Below are 16046 nucleotides of genomic sequence, written 5' to 3' on the forward strand. Positions count from 1 at the left end.
CAGGGAGACCATGCAAACACCAAGGTCACTGGGTTGGGTCCTATCCTCTGTTTTCATTTGAGCTGACCCACATGACGAATGATTATTGTGAAATCTTTCATAACATTTTGGACATGTTCCTGTCAAACCTTAACAATATTTCAATGTTAAGATTTGATTCCTGTTCTCATATTTTGAAATAAAAAGCACAGAAACTTAAATTGGATGTCTTTCTTTATTGAAGTTTGTTGAGTTCAAAAGGCCACATCATGGTCAAATAAAAGTGTCAGATTTTGGGCTCCAGGGCACAGTCTTCACTTCCTCCCATAGAGATGTTAAGGGGATTGTGATGCAACAGCCCTGAAGGAAAGTTTCCAGTGTAGGCTGAGAGGAGAGGTGTGAAGGCAGGGTGGAGGTGCTGTGAACTCTAGAGGGAGTTTGTTAGTTCATTACAGTGTGTTATGTTTGTGAGTGGGTAGAGCCTGGGGTGTCAGACATGGAGGCACCAGCAGTTCACCACAACCCAACTGAAACCACCCCCATAAGACTCACCCTCTGAGCTGCAGAGTGTTTCATAAACTAACAGGCATCTCTACAAACACACAAACAAAAAATCTTTTTTAATTAACAAGGGCTTAAGAGGCATATCAGATGACTATTAAACATCCTTTTGGCTGAAAAATAACAATAACACCAAATTAAATATCACATGAATCAATGCCCTGCTAAATCAGGTGTGTTGAGTTGTTTATTTGGATCAGCTGTCAAAAGTGTAACTTTAATTCCCTCGTCCAATTACAGAATCCCACGAAAATGATGTGACATGGAGGACAAATGAATGGAAAATGAAATGGAAATGAGGATGATCATGGCGTAGACACACAAAAAAATATTTTTATTTTAAATAATCTTAAATAATCTGAATCCTGCCTGTCTGGCACTACAATATAGACAGTGACCCACTTAAATTTGATTTATTCATTTTTTTATATATATTTTGTTGGTAATTGAACTGCAGAAGCACAGTTTTCATCTTTGCTTCATTTCATATAAACCAATGTTGCCCAAGGTGTGGCCCATAGGTTGATGTTTCTATCAAACATGAATAAATAAATAGCAATTATCAATATTAATTGCTGTATTTCTGTATGTATAACTGCTCTTTAAATATATGGGATCTGTAACTATTCTTTTTTTTCATGATCTAATCACGGCAGGCAGAGTGACACTTTGCACAGGATGTCAGTCGATTATGAAAGGACCAGTGAGAAGGACTTAGTGTCGTCTACCAGTGCTGTTGCAGATTGCAACCAGCTGAATACCCCTCACCTCACCTCTTGCTTTCCAAGCATGAAGGAGAACCTACGGTGCAATTCTGCTGGTGTAAAAACATGAGAGGCCTTCTCTAGAGCCAGTGTTTGGTTTGTCCTTTGGCTACTGTAGGAACATGGCGGGCTCAGTGGAACGACGTCTCTTTCCCTCTGTAGATATGAATATATGTAGACATATGTATGAAAGCCAACGATTCTGATTTTCCTACACCCTGGTTCTTTAGGAGAACTTTGTAGAATTTTGTATCTGTACAATAGGTGTTTGCTTTTGGCCCTCCATTAAGTTTCAGTTTTGGCCCCCAGAGAGAAAAGGTTTGGACACAAATTATTTAAATCTATGCATCATTACCTGTTTCCATATTTTAAGAGACTCTGTGTCTACTGAAAGCAGGACGGGACTTGAAGGCCTTAGTCTTGATCACATCAGTGGTCTGTGGATCGACAAGTCACAGCAAACATAAGATATATCACAAGATATATGATATTTAGTGAGCATATTTCCAGGCTTTCATTCCATTATAGAAAGGTTAGAATTAAATCTGCGATGTTCAGTTGAGATGAGAAAAAGATTAAATAAATAAAAGGAGTTGGTTGGATGAAAAATTGAGAGAAATCTTATTACAGTTGTAATATTACAGATCAAGCTTGTCTCAAATGTCTGCAGTCGAAGCTGTATTTCGCCTCAGGAATACTAATACACAATACTAATTCATTAGGCTCACATATATTTACAGTCAGCTGTGCCTTGAGATATTGATAGCATGCTAGTGTGCTGATGTTAGCATGCTTACACTTGACACGTTAACATGCACTCAACCAACCACTGAAGCATGCTGGTGTTTAACATTCAGTGCTTTTTGAACTTGGTTTGTTCTCCTTGATGTGAGGTGACAGCTCTAACCACTCAGCCATTGTGCCACCCACATGACAAACAGTGCTTTTTATCTATAAGTATTTATTTGTACTCGCCATTCGTGTTTGCACACTTTCTGTGCTTCAAAATGCAAAAAAATCTCTTTTCTTTGAGAACGAAAGTTGAATTTTGTGCATCCAGAACGTATTCCTTCTTGTAATAGTCACCTATTTTATCAGTTGTCTTAAATTGCGTAACTAAAACATTGTGAAATGTTTTGCAACATACATTTTTCATTGGTTGTTCATTTTTGGCTCACTGTTCATTCATTGTTCATTGATCTAACTTGACACCTGACTGCAAGTACTCTGTCTACCATTCTGCACATCACCTTAAGATTTGATTCCCCTTTAAAAAAAAACAAAAACAGACAAAGTTAAATTCTATGTGTTTCTTTGATTTGTTATTGAAGTTTATTAAACTCAAAAGGCAACATCTTGGCCAAATTATGTCAGATTTTGGGCTCCAGGGTACAGTCTCAACAAAGGCCCCAAGTCTTCCAGTAGAGATGTTAAGGGCATCATGATGCAACAGCCCTGAAGGAAAGTTTCCAGTGTAATCTGAGAGGAGAGGTGTGAAGGCAGGCTGGAGACTGGAAACTCCAGAGGGAGTTTAGAGTGTGTTATGTTTGTGAGTGGGAAGTGCCTGAGGTGTAGGTCATGGTCATGACAAACACACTCGCAACAATTTCTTTTTTTAATTAAAGGAGGCTTAAGAGGCATATCAGCTGACTATTAAACACCCCTGTGGGTGAAAAGTAACAATAACACCAAATTAAATATCACATGGTCCAATGCCTTATTAAATCAGGTGTGTTGAATTGTTTATTTTGCTCGGCTGTCAAAAGTGTAACTTTAATTGCCTCATCCAAATACAGAATTCCCTGAAAATGATGACATGTGGCATGAAGGACAAAGCAATATAAAAATGTAAATGTGCTAAAATAACAATCATTATTTTATGATAATATATTCTCTATACTCTTATTTAAAGCTTCTGTGTAAATAATCACAGTTGAATCTTACATGCTGGTACAGATACTGTATATTTGAAGAAAAAAAATTACAGAATGACAAATCATCCGACATGAGTTGATTTAAGATGTCTGATCAGTGTTTTAATATTTGTGATCGCATTATTTCAAATGTCCATTTACTGACTTACTGACAAAGCGTTTGACTACGGTGTTGTGTGCCTCATTATGTGTTATGCAATGCAACCTTTAAAACCATTTTGTACAAAGTAAAGAACAGATTGCACAACACTGTATCATATTTTTAGGAGAGGCGTGTTCTGCTTACATTACTTATGGCCAGTCTATTCTTGATCAATAAGGACACTAGCTTGGCGAGGGCCAACAACTCTGAGCTGAGCTTCCTGCTGCTCTTCTCCTTGACTCTGTGTTTCCTGTGCTCTCTGACCTTCATCGGCCGGCCCTCTGAGTGGTCCTGCATGCTGCGACACACAGCATTCGGCATCACCTTTGTCCTCTGCATCTCTTGTGTTCTGGGGAAAACTATTGTAATGCTAATGGCCTTTAAAGCGACACTTCCAGGCAGCAATGTGATGAAATGATTCGGGCCTGCACAGCAGAGACTCAGCGTTCTGGCCTTCACTCTTATACTGGTCGTAATTTGCATACATTAATCGTCTCCCCCTTCAAAAATATAAGAAGACAAAGTGCAACTTAAAGCAAATACCTTGTATTCTTAGCTGTCCTCTGTTTTGTATTTGCTTTTTTGTCTCAAACGTTTCCTGATAATTTCAATGAAGCTAAATTTATCACCTTCAGCTTGCTGATATTCTGTGTAGTCTGGATCACTTTTATCCCAGCATATGTCATGTATGATCCCCTCGTAAGTTCACGGTGGCTGTGGAGATATTTGCTATTTTAGCCTCCAGTTATGGTCTACTTTTCTGTATATTTGCACCGAAATGTTTTATATTTACCTTTTTTGCTTTACCTTTATTCTCTGACCTGAACACAAAGAAGCATCCGATGGGGAAAATGGCGTCTGATATACTTTTTAATTTCACAGCTTGTGGCTGATTCCTCTTCCCACATAAAAAAAGCACATACATTTAAATCTATCTATTTATTTCTTATGTTCTTGAGGTTTTTGAGTTTAAAAGACAACATCATGGCCAAACAGAAGTTCAGATTTTGGGCTCCAGGGCAAAGTTTTAACAAAGGCCTCAAGTCGAGATCTTCAGGGGATCATGATGCAACAGCCCTGAAGGGATGTTTCCAGTATAATCTTAGAGGGGGGGTTTGGAGGCAGGTTGTAGAACTCAGGAGGGAGTTTGTTAGTCTGTTACAGTGTTTGTGACTGGGAAGTGCCTGAGGTGTAGGTCATGGTCATCTGTACAAACACACAAACAACAATTTCCTTTTAATTAAAGGGGGCCCAAGAGGCGTATCAGCTGACTATTAAGCACCCCTGTGGGTGAAATATAACAAGAACACCAAATTAAATATCACATGGTCCAATGCCTCATTAAATCAGGTGTGTTGAATCGTTTATTTTGATCGGTTGTGACATGTAGGACAAAACAACAGAAAAATGTAAAGGTGCTAAAATAATTTAACCGATTATTTGATGGTTGAGGATAATCATTGCGTAAACACACAAATATGTTTTTTTTCCACATTTACAGCTTTTATTATTATTTATACAGCTAAATCGTGCTGACATGTACATATATATTAAAAAAAAACAAGAGAATAAAAGAAAAGCCTATAGATGATATTAAAAATGTTTGATGATTTTATGTGCTGATGTCTGAAATCTCCTTTTGCTGCATTAAAAGTACATGACAAAGGTGTCGTTGGGAATAGATGTTGTGGAGTGCAACCTTTAAGGCCAGACTGCATAAAACGGCATCAAATGTTCAGCAGCGGAAGTCTGTGGTCTTCTTTTTCTTCTAGTCTAGTCAACTATATTAAGCATAGCTTTAAAACTAGGATCTACTGGTAGGTGTTATTTGTAGATAATATTTATACATAGTGATTGATTAACAGATACACACACAGCGCAATAATTCCTTACAGTTTGCATCAAACACAGAAGAAATTAATGAGTACATCTAAAAACTGCTGTCAAACAACCATAATTAAAGATTTTTCTTAGAATTTTATCACTTAGTCATCTCCATTTTCAGTAAAATTGGGAGTAGCTGAATATATTCATCAATAAGATGCATGTGTATAATTAACACACCTTTGGAACTGCGGCTTAGAGCACTTCTGTTAAAAACTGTCAGGACTGTAAAATACTAATTTGTGAGTTACAGAAAGAGAAGCCAAATATGAGCTTTGAAATGAGTTTCTGGCTGAAGGCACGGGGAACTTTTTCATCTCCACATTTTGGAGCATAATAAGCAGGACCAGAGCTGTTGGGTTTAACTGTTTCTTATATGACTGACCCTATTGCCTGATACTTTGCTTTTAAAGTTCACTGCACCATGGGAAAGAAAATTGCAAGTAAATATAATTTTGAATAAAGGGAAGGACACCGTGTAGCTGTTGTTTTTCATAAACAAAAGCATTAAAGTCCTTCCCCTGTTGACTGACTTTTAAGACCTCTATTTTCAAGCCTATGGCAGTCCGTCATGGAAGACATAATCAAATGAAATTGGACTATAATATGTTTTCATTAGTGAATAACTGACAGTAAGACTCATTGTGTTTTTTGTCACCTAAGAGTGAGGCCTTTATATCTACAGAGAGAGTCTGCCATGTTTCTACAGCAGCTCAGGGTACCCAAACCAAACACTGGCCTTAGGATTGGGCTTTCATGCTTTCTTGCGAGTATCGTGGCCACTGTAGGGTCTCCTCCACGCTTGGAGGGGAACGGTGAGCGGAGGGGTATTCAGCTGGCCGTGATCTGCACCCTCACCTCCAAATACACACTGGACCTTAAAGGGATAGTTAGGGATAGGATTTTCAAAGTCAGGTTGTGTCAGGTGAATCAATACCAGTTTAAGTGGAGGCTATTCCTATGTGTGCCGCAGACCGTATAATCCCTCAGATAACGGTCAGAGTTTCATCAGTTTATAAAAGGGATGACAAATACAAGAATATAAAAACTAAGGATTAAGACAGCAATGACATAATGCCGGTCACTGTGGAGATAAGAGGATACTTTAATGTACCAGAATATACGGAAGAGCTTTTACAGACGGTCACTGAATGATCAAAAGAGACGGAGAGGGGAACTTCTGCACCAGCTGCATTTCTTTGCTGATTGTTTGGTGTGCCATTACATTTGTTTGTAGGAATAAAACACTTTCTTACTTGATGGTCGGGTACAACAGTGCTCATCAGCAAGCACCTATCAGGCTTACTTTGCAGTGGTCAGGATCAGTGCCTGGAGTGTTGAGAAACTATAGTGCCAAGGGAAAGGGCTTTCTGGTGGCAAGGTAAAGCGGTGAAAATATTCATAATATAGTGTACGTATACACTGATATTCATTATTTTATGTCTGCCTTTTTTAGGTGGATAAAATGTGTGTTTTGTTTATTTTGTTTTTTTTTTTTGCTGACCCTGTCCACAGCAGTACATTTAGCTTCTGTGCAGGTCCAAACTGAGGGTGTGCTGACACAGGGTAACACACTGACTATGCATAAGTACCTCCTACAACCCCACTTCAAAAAACATGAACTATCCCTTTCAGGCAAAAGTAGAACTGCACTGTAGCTGAATGTATTAATACAATTCTATTTAAATTAAAGGACAGAAGTTAAAAAAAAATGCAGAATTCCCGTTTTCATGATGCTATATTATAATACAAATTATATTGGATTGTTATTATTGAGGCATTGTATGTAATAAATGTTGCAGGTGGTTACTGTGAGAGTATAATTTTTTTCCCCTATTTTATATACTGTTCATCACATTTGATAACTTATCATATACTGTACTATACTGTACAATGGCCTTAATTTGCAAAGTAACTAGTAACTATATCTGCCATGATGCAATAATTTGAAAAAATAAGACACAGTCAGGACACAATCAATATCTTACTTATCGCTGATTGGTTAATAAGAGGTGAATGAGCTCTGCTGTGAGCTAACATTATAAAATGTCACATTTAAGATCACTTTGACTCCGACTGGGTGGCTCTGCCTCGTCAGCGACCGGGAGTGGAAAATGTCACAAGTGATAACAGGGCCGGTTTTCATTGTGCTCCTGTTGGCATTCGGAGCAGCGGAGGAGGAAGCTGCTTTCTGTCAGATACTGGGGAGTCCAGAGTTCCCCCTGTTGTCTAAAGAGGGAGATGTCTTGATTGGGGGAGCCTTTTCCATCCACAGCAAAATCACACAGCCTCCACTTTCATTTACAGAGAAACCAACACGTCTGACTTGTTCCAGGTAATTCTGAGCACTGCTTACGACTGTTTCTCATGCGTTTTGTCACAGTTAACACAAGCTTGCATTTTGCTCTTCTTGTCTCAGTGTCAACCTCAGGGAGTTTCGATTTGCGCAAACCATGATCTTTGCGATCGAGGAAATAAACAAAAGTGAATATCTTCTTCCCAATGTTTCCATCGGATACCGTATTTATGACAACTGTGGCTCGACATTATCCTCAATGCGTGCAGTGATGGCCCTGATGAACGGTGATGAGTGGAGTGTAGGAAACAGCTGCTCTGGTCAATCAGCTGTTCACGCTATTATTGGGGAGTCTGAATCCTCTTCAACCATTGTTTTGTCACGCACTACTGGACCATTCAAAATACCAGTGGTAAGAGGGGTGTCTATGTGTATCACTGTGTGTATCATATACATATGTACAAACTCTTCTTATTATGTCTCTCTCTTTGTTCATTCTCAGATAAGTCATTCAGCTACGTGTGAGTGTTTGAGCAACAGGAAGGAGTATCCTTCTTTCTTTCGAACCATTGCCAGCGACCTCTACCAAAGCCGTGCCCTCGCACAGCTGGTCAAGCACTTCGGCTGGACTTGGGTCGGGGCAGTCAACAGCGACAGCGACTATGGCAACAACGGCATGGCCATCTTCCTCGCCGCAGCTCAGCAGGAAGGAGTGTGTGTGGAGTATACAGAGAAATTTCACAGGGCAGAGCCAGAAAAACTTCTGAAAGTGGTCGAAGTGATCAGGAAGAGCACTGCCCGGGTCATTGTTGGTTTCCTGGCCCACGTAGAGATGAATAACCTTCTACAGCAGTTGAGTCTGCACAACATCACAGGCCTGCAGTTTATTGGGGTGGAGGCCTGGATCACTGCTGACAGCCTTGTGACTCCCACCAGCTTTAGTGTGCTGGGAGGGTCACTGGGTTTTGCTGTGCAAAAGGCCAACATCAGTGGCCTGGATGATTTTTTAATCAGAGATTTCTGGGAGACAGAGTTTGAGTGCAAGAACACAAACAGAGACCCAACGACAAAAACAGCAAATTGCAGAGAAAACCAGGATCTAATTGACCTTAAAGATTATGATGATGATGTTGCAGAACTGAGATACTCCACAAACATCTACAAAGCCATCTTTGCTGTGGCTCACTCTCTGCACAGCATCCTCACGTGCTCCAAAAATCAGGGGTGCGACAAGACTGTACAGATTCCCCCCTGGCAGGTAAAAAGAACTGATCACTAAACTGTTCATTTCTTATCTCTGTAAATTAATATGTTAACATATTGTCTCATTGCTATTTAGGTAGTGGAGTCTTTGAAGCAGGTGAATTTTACCATTAAGAACGGGGACCAGGTGTGGTTTGACGGCACTGGAGCAGCGGTGGCTCGGTATGAAGTGGTGAACTGGCAGCATGGATCAGACGGCTCGGTCCAGTTTAAGCCTGTTGGCTACTATGATGCCTCCCTTCCTCCTGGACAGAAGTTTGTCCTCAAGACCAGAGCCATAGTGTGGCCCGGAGGAAAGACAGAGGCAAATATCAAAATTGACAGTAAAACCTACATTTAAGTAATGCTAGTGTTCATCATAGCCATGCAGTTCGATGATATTTCATCTTGAATTATTGTTTGAAAAATGTAACATCTGTCATTTTCTTTCATTCAAAGTTGCCTGTGTCGGTGTGCAGTGAGAGCTGTCGTCCAGGAACTCATAAAGTCCTTCAGAAAGGAAAGCCAGTCTGCTGCTATGACTGTATACCATGTGCAGAGGGAGAAATCAGCAACAGCACAGGTACATGTACAACAGACTGGGGATATGGCAATTTGCATAGACTGTTTGCTTGCCACACTCTGTGTATCATGTTAAAGTTCGCTATGGTGCAGGCTCTCCTTTATGTTCTCAGGATGTAACTGATTAAATTACAATAATAGAGACAATATTTCTGTTACAGATTCTAATGACTGCAAAAAGTGTCCTGAGGAGTATTGGTCCAATCAAAACAGAGATGCATGTATACTGAAAAATGTTGAGTTCCTCTACTTCACTGAGGTTATGGGTATAATACTTGTATTTTTCACTTTGTTTGGTGTTCTCCTTACTTTAATTGTGGCCACTCTATTCCTGATCAATAAGGATACTCCCTTGGTGAAGGCAAACAACTCTGAGCTGAGCTTCCTGCTGCTCTTCTCCTTGACTCTGTGTTTCCTGTGCTCTCTGACCTTCATCGGCCGGCCCTCTGAGTGGTCCTGCATGCTGCGACACACAGCGTTCGGCATCACCTTTGTCCTCTGCATCTCTTGTGTTCTGGGGAAAACAATCGTGGTGTTAATGGCCTTCAGGGCCACACTTCCAGGTAGTAATGTGATGAAATGGTTTGGGCCTGCACAGCAGAGACTCAGTGTTCTGGCTTTCACTCTCGCACAGGTTGTAATTTGCATACTTTGGCTGACCATAAATCCTCCTTTTCCCTTCAAAAACATGAAACTCTACAAAGAGAAGATCATTCTTGAGTGCAGTCTCGGATCACCTGTGGGGTTCTGGGCTGTGTTAGGATACATCGGACTCTTAGCTGTCCTCTGTTTCGTACTTGCTTTTTTGGCTCGAAAGCTGCCTGATAATTTCAATGAAGCTAAATTCATCACCTTCAGCATGCTGATATTCTGCGCAGTCTGGATCACCTTTATCCCAGCGTATGTCAGCTCTCCTGGGAAGTTCACTGTGGCTGTGGAGATATTTGCTATTTTAGCCTCCAGTTACGGACTTCTTTTCTGTATATTTGTACCAAAATGCTTTATCATTGTGCTCAAGCCTGAACTAAACACAAAGAAACATATGATGGGTAAAATCTAACCTTATTAAATCTGGACATCAGTCTAAAGGAAATGACAATATGTCTTTAACTTTTTCATTAAACAGCTTGTGGCTGTGAACACTATTCATTTACACCTAAAAATCTTTTTTTTCTGCATCAAAATCTAGACAATTGTTACAAAGCAACAATATTTCTTTCATAGTCAATTCAACATTGTGACTTGCATTTAAAGTCTATTTAAATAATTTCATGATGAATTGAATTCTATATATTAATATTGTTGTCTACAGACAACTGAAAACTGCTTAAATTTGACATTTTTTTTAAGACTGGTATCAGTGATGATTGTCTTTTACAATAAATTTTGGTTTATAATTAAACTAAAGATGTACAGTATTAATCTGTGTTGTTGTTTTTTCATATAAATAAAAATAACATTTAAAACTATCCATGACTGCTTCTCTCTTTAATTTTAATTAGCACTTATTCCCAGGGTTTCTTTCCAATAGCAAGACTACAATTAAGTCTGTGTTGCTCTGAACACACCAGGAATAAACAAAAACAAAACAAAAACAAACAAACAAAACAATTGATCAAATAAATAAATAAATAAATAATATGGTTGGATGAAAAATTGACTAATTTGCTATTTATAGACCATATTTGTGGTCAGTAAAAAATGAAAAAAAAAGATATTACGAATCAAGCTTGTCAGGCTCAACTCTGCTTGTCTAAAATTACAGCAGTTTATTGGCTATATTTAATCAGACTCATTAGCATGTTAGCATGCTTGCTTAATTTTATTTACAACTGCTGACAAACAGCAAAGCGATCTGACATCATCACTCAGTGATTCGATAAGATGACTTCAATCATCATCGTCATCCGCACAAGTGAAAAGCTCTGCCCATCAAAGGGGATTCACGCTTTGTTCAGCGATAGAAGAACTGGTCTCAGAGTGCAGGTTTACGTGTGTCTGTTTGAACCAGATGTGTGACTGCGTCTGTGTGATGTTTCTGTTTGTGCTTTTCATGGGAGCCTTTGGAGCAGAAGAAGACACTTTGCTCTGTGAAATGCTCGGTAGCCCAGAGTCTCCTCTGTTACAGAAGGAAGGAGATATCACTATTGGAGGAGCTTTTTCCATCCATAGCCAAATGTCAAAGACTCCACTCTCCTTCACAGATACTCCACAACATCTCACATGCTCCAGGTACTGCTTGTTGTCTCTGTTCTCGTTTGTTGGTTTCTAAACAGCCAAAAAGTCTGAAACTGTTCTCACTCTTTTCAGGATAAATTTCAGAGAATTTCGTTTTGCCCAAACAATGATGTTTGCCATTGAGGAGATCAACAACAGCAGCTCTCTGTTGCCTAATATCTCAATTGGTTATAAGGTGTTTGACAGCTGCGGTTCAACACTGCCTTCAATGCGAGCTGTGATGGGTCTAATGAATGGACAAGAAAGGAGTTTGGGAAAAACCTGCTCCAGCCAGTCATCTGTTCATGCCATCATTGGAGCCTCTGAGTCCTCCTCAACCATTGTGATGCTACAAATTTCAGGGATTTTCCAAATACCAGTGGTAATTCTCTTTTACCCTTTTTTAAAAAAACTTATTTAATGATTTACTTACTTTCTAAAAAGGCCTGATAACGCTTAAAGACACTCCAGTCTTAACGATCAACTTACTTTACAATGACTGCCAACAAAGACTGAATTCTGGTAATAATAATAACAATAATCTACCAATAAAATTTATTTGTATAGCACCTTTCATACAGGAATTGCAAAGTGCTTTACAAGAAATAAACCACATGCACCAAGTAAGTGCTTCACGTTGAAAAGACAGAATGCACATAAAAACAGATAAAAAAAATAACGTGAAATAAGATGGATAATAAAACCCACTTGATAATGATAATAAGGATGAAAATGAAAATAAATGCATAAAACCACACAATGAAATATTAAAATCTAGATTAAAAAAGAGTAGAATAAGGATGAAAATAAAAAATATGGATAAAGCATCAAATCACAGCATAAAATATAGTAAGTATAGGTAAAATAAGACGACATATGATTGATAAAATCAAGTAAAATACAACATTTTAAAATAAGTGCAGCAGTGCATAAGTGCGAGGCAAAGAGCAAAAGTTTCAGACCTGTATCAGGAAGTCAAAGCTACCGAAAGGCTAAAGTCAGGCTTCCCTGATATCTACAGGTAGTGTGTTCCAAAGCTTTGGGGCTTAATGGACAAAGGCTGCATCTGCAATTTTCTATCGACTGTTGCTGGAAACCTCCAGTAGACTAGCAGCAGATGGTATTAATATGGTTAATTTTACGCCAATGCTGCATAAACATTTTGTACCCATTTAGTAACTTAATGCTGACATATCAGTCTCTTGCCACTGAAATGTTTTTTCTCCTCCTTGTCTTTTGTGTCAGATCAGCCACTTTGCAACTTGTGCTTGTCTGAGTAACAGAAAGGAGTACCCCTCCTTCTTCAGAACCATCCCCAGTGACTACTATCAGAGCAGAGCCTTGGCAAAACTGGTCAAACACTTTGGCTGGACGTGGGTTGGGGCGGTTAGAAGTGACAATGATTACGGTAACAATGGCCTTGCAACATTTATCACAGCTGCAAGTCAGGAGGGGGTCTGCATTGAGTACTCAGAGGCCATCTCAAGGACTGACCCCAGCGAGCAGGTTTCCAGGGTGGTCAGAGTGATCCAAAGCGGCAGTGCAAGGGTTTTAGTGGCCTTCCTCGCCCAGAGTGAGATGGACATTCTGCTTGAGGAAGCTCTGAAACAGAACTTGACAGGGCTGCAGTGGGTGGGCAGTGAGTCCTGGATTACAGCAGGTCATCTTGCTACTAAGAGCTACTCAGGAATCCTGACAGGGTCTCTGGGCTTCACTATCAAAAAGACAAAAATCACAGGCCTGCGGGACTTTCTTTTGCAGGTGAACCCAAGTCAAGACCCACAGAATAATCTGCTGAGAGAGTTCTGGGAAGCCACATTTGGTTGTAGTTTCCAGTCCAGTCTGCATGGTCAGACCCAGTGCTCTGGCTCGGAGAGACTACAGGACATTGACAATCCTTTCACAGATGTGTCAGAGCTACGGATATCTAACAATGTGTATAAGGCTGTGTATGCTGTGGCTCATGCCATGCATAACATGTTAGAATGTGGACAAAGTGGTGAAGTGGTGAATCAGTCGTGCATCTGGAAAGATGATTTTGAGCCAAAACAGGTAAGACGTTGTCTTCATGAATTATGTAGATAATTTGGATACAGTTAAGTTTTTCACCACTGTTCTCTATTGCAAGGTCGTAAAACACCTCCAAGATGTGAATTTCACTCTTCAGTCAGGAGAAAGAGTCTATTTTGATGGCAATGGAGACCCTGCAGCAACTTATGAGCTGGTGAACTGGCAGAGAAACCCAGCAGGAGATATCATGTTTGTGGCTGTAGGGAGCTACGATGCTTCACTACCAAGTGGGAAGCAGTTCACCATGAACGGAATAAACATAACATGGGCTGCCGAATCCCCAAAGGTAACAAATGTGACGTGTATGTATGTTTTATATATAGTGTTTTTATATATTATCCTAATTGCTGATTAAACCAGTGACCATAATTTAAGTATTTGAATTAGATATTATCATAACCGATGAATGACAGATGACTTGCGGTGTTGTGACAGAGGCCGCAGTCCGTCTGTAGTGAGAGTTGTCTGCCAGGTTTCCGGCAGGCCGTGATTAAAGGCAAACCTATCTGCTGTTTCTCCTGCATCGCCTGTGCTGCTGGAGAGATCAGCAATTCCAGCAGTGAGTGGAAGCCTTCCTAACTCTGATTTATTGTGTTTTTTTATGCACAAAATGAATGCTTTCTGGTATCTCACCTCAAAGCCACTAAATATAGCCAGTGCTCATTTAAATTGGAGCTCATAGCTTGCATCTTACTGAATGAATTTCGAGCATATTAGTGTTTCATGTTTTCCGTTCAGATTCTGCAGAGTGTTCCTCATGTCCACTGGGGTACTGGTCAAATGAAGATCACAGCCAGTGCGTTCCAAAGGTGATCGAGTTCCTGTCTTATGGAGAAACCATGGGGGCCCTCCTCACTGCTTTCTCATTGTTCGGAGCAAGTTTAACTCTGGCGGCGTCATGTATCTTCTTTCAGTTTCGTCACACACCTCTCGTCAAAGCTAGTAACTCTGAGCTGAGCTTCCTGCTGCTCTTCTCCTTGACTCTGTGTTTCCTGTGCTCTCTCACCTTCATCGGCCGACCCACTGAGTGGTCCTGCATGCTGCGACACACAGCTTTTGGCATTGCCTTTGCCTTGTGCATGTCTTGTATCTTGGCTAAAAACATAGCAGTGGTGATTGCTTTCAAGGCGAAAAGGCCAGCAAACACAGTCCCTCAGTGTTCTGCGCCGCTTCAGAGAACAAGTGTTCTCAGCTGTACTTTACTGCAGGTTTTACTTTGCGTGGTGTGGTTAACTCTTGCCCCTCCATCCCCCTACAAAAATACTGCTCATGCCACTGAAAGGATTATTCTAGAGTGTGATTTAGGTTCACCTGTAGGGTTCTGGGCTGTCTTGGGGTACATAGGACTCCTGGCTGTGCTATGCTACATCCTTGCTTTTCTGGCTCGAAAGCTGCCGGATAATTTCAATGAAGCCAAATTCATCACTTTCAGCATGCTGATATTCTGTGCAGTCTGGGTCACTTTTATCCCAGCTTATGTCAGCTCTCCAGGGAAGTTCACTGTAGCTGTAGAGATATTTGCTATTCTGGCCTCCAGCTTTGGGCTACTTTTCTGTATATTTGCACCAAAATGTTATATTTTACTGTTAAAACCAGAACAAAACACTAAAAAACACATGATGGCGAGAACCCAGTCAAACTTACCATAAAGGAGTATGCAGAATATTAAATATTGCTATTTAAATGTTCTTTCATTTATTAAAATGTTATTATTTGGACATAAAGGAATATACAGATTACTAGCTTGTTCACATGTAGTTATTTGGTCATTGTAAACAATGTGCCTAACTGCACTGAGGCACTGGACGTCTAATTTTTATTTTTTATTTTTTCTCTGAGCAGTTTTGTAAAGACTATTGAATGCAATAAACAATTTCAGAGCACTGGCTTCCCTGAAACTGAATTCCTAACTGAATTTCAAGAATTGCATTTTTTTTTAATGCCTTTAAAAGGAAATAATAATATTTGCATTAGATTTACAAAGTACTTATGGAAGATTTGAAAGGGAAACACACATGTTTGCATGAAAACATACATCTCTTGCTCCAGCATCTCTATCTCTATCTCCAGCATATCTCTTGCCCAGCATCCGAAATGTTAGTTTTCTTTGTCATTTAGCTTGAAATTAACATTTGAAGCTCAAAAGCTCAGAAATCTACAAAGGCAGGCTCAGGTGTCTGAAAGTAGAATTAGTTATGATAAAAACAAAGATGACAAACAAATGTAGTAGGCCCTCTAATAGGCCGATCCATCTGTCTGTCACACCACAAGCAATGTAATTGGTGGAGAGATAAGCAATATTCACATAGAGTGCACCCAAGCCCCTACGGCTTTGTGATAGTTAAAAGAAAACCCTATAAAATGCTCAGAGTTGA

The 16046-nt window shown here is 39.8% G+C and overlaps 2 protein-coding genes across 2 annotated transcripts; both read left to right on the top strand.

The window, feature by feature from the left end:
* Window positions 1-7378: 7378 nt before the first annotated feature.
* LOC121609220 (extracellular calcium-sensing receptor-like) lies at window positions 7379-10444 on the top strand. Its single transcript, XM_041940798.1, has 6 exons — window positions 7379-7599; window positions 7684-7972; window positions 8063-8818; window positions 8900-9127; window positions 9262-9385; window positions 9546-10444. Exons 1-6 carry the CDS (start codon window positions 7379-7381, stop codon window positions 10442-10444), a joined length of 2517 nt encoding a protein of 838 aa, XP_041796732.1.
* Window positions 10445-11395: 951 nt separating this feature from the next.
* Window positions 11396-15320, top strand: LOC121609221 (extracellular calcium-sensing receptor-like). Its single transcript, XM_041940799.1, has 6 exons — window positions 11396-11616; window positions 11695-11983; window positions 12847-13653; window positions 13730-13957; window positions 14107-14230; window positions 14410-15320. Exons 1-6 carry the CDS (start codon window positions 11396-11398, stop codon window positions 15318-15320), a joined length of 2580 nt encoding a protein of 859 aa, XP_041796733.1.
* The last annotated feature ends 726 nt before the right edge of the window (window positions 15321-16046 follow it).

This window comes from Chelmon rostratus, chromosome 7 (genome assembly GCF_017976325.1).
Source record: "Chelmon rostratus isolate fCheRos1 chromosome 7, fCheRos1.pri, whole genome shotgun sequence".
Classification (NCBI taxonomy): domain Eukaryota; kingdom Metazoa; phylum Chordata; class Actinopteri; order Chaetodontiformes; family Chaetodontidae; genus Chelmon; species Chelmon rostratus.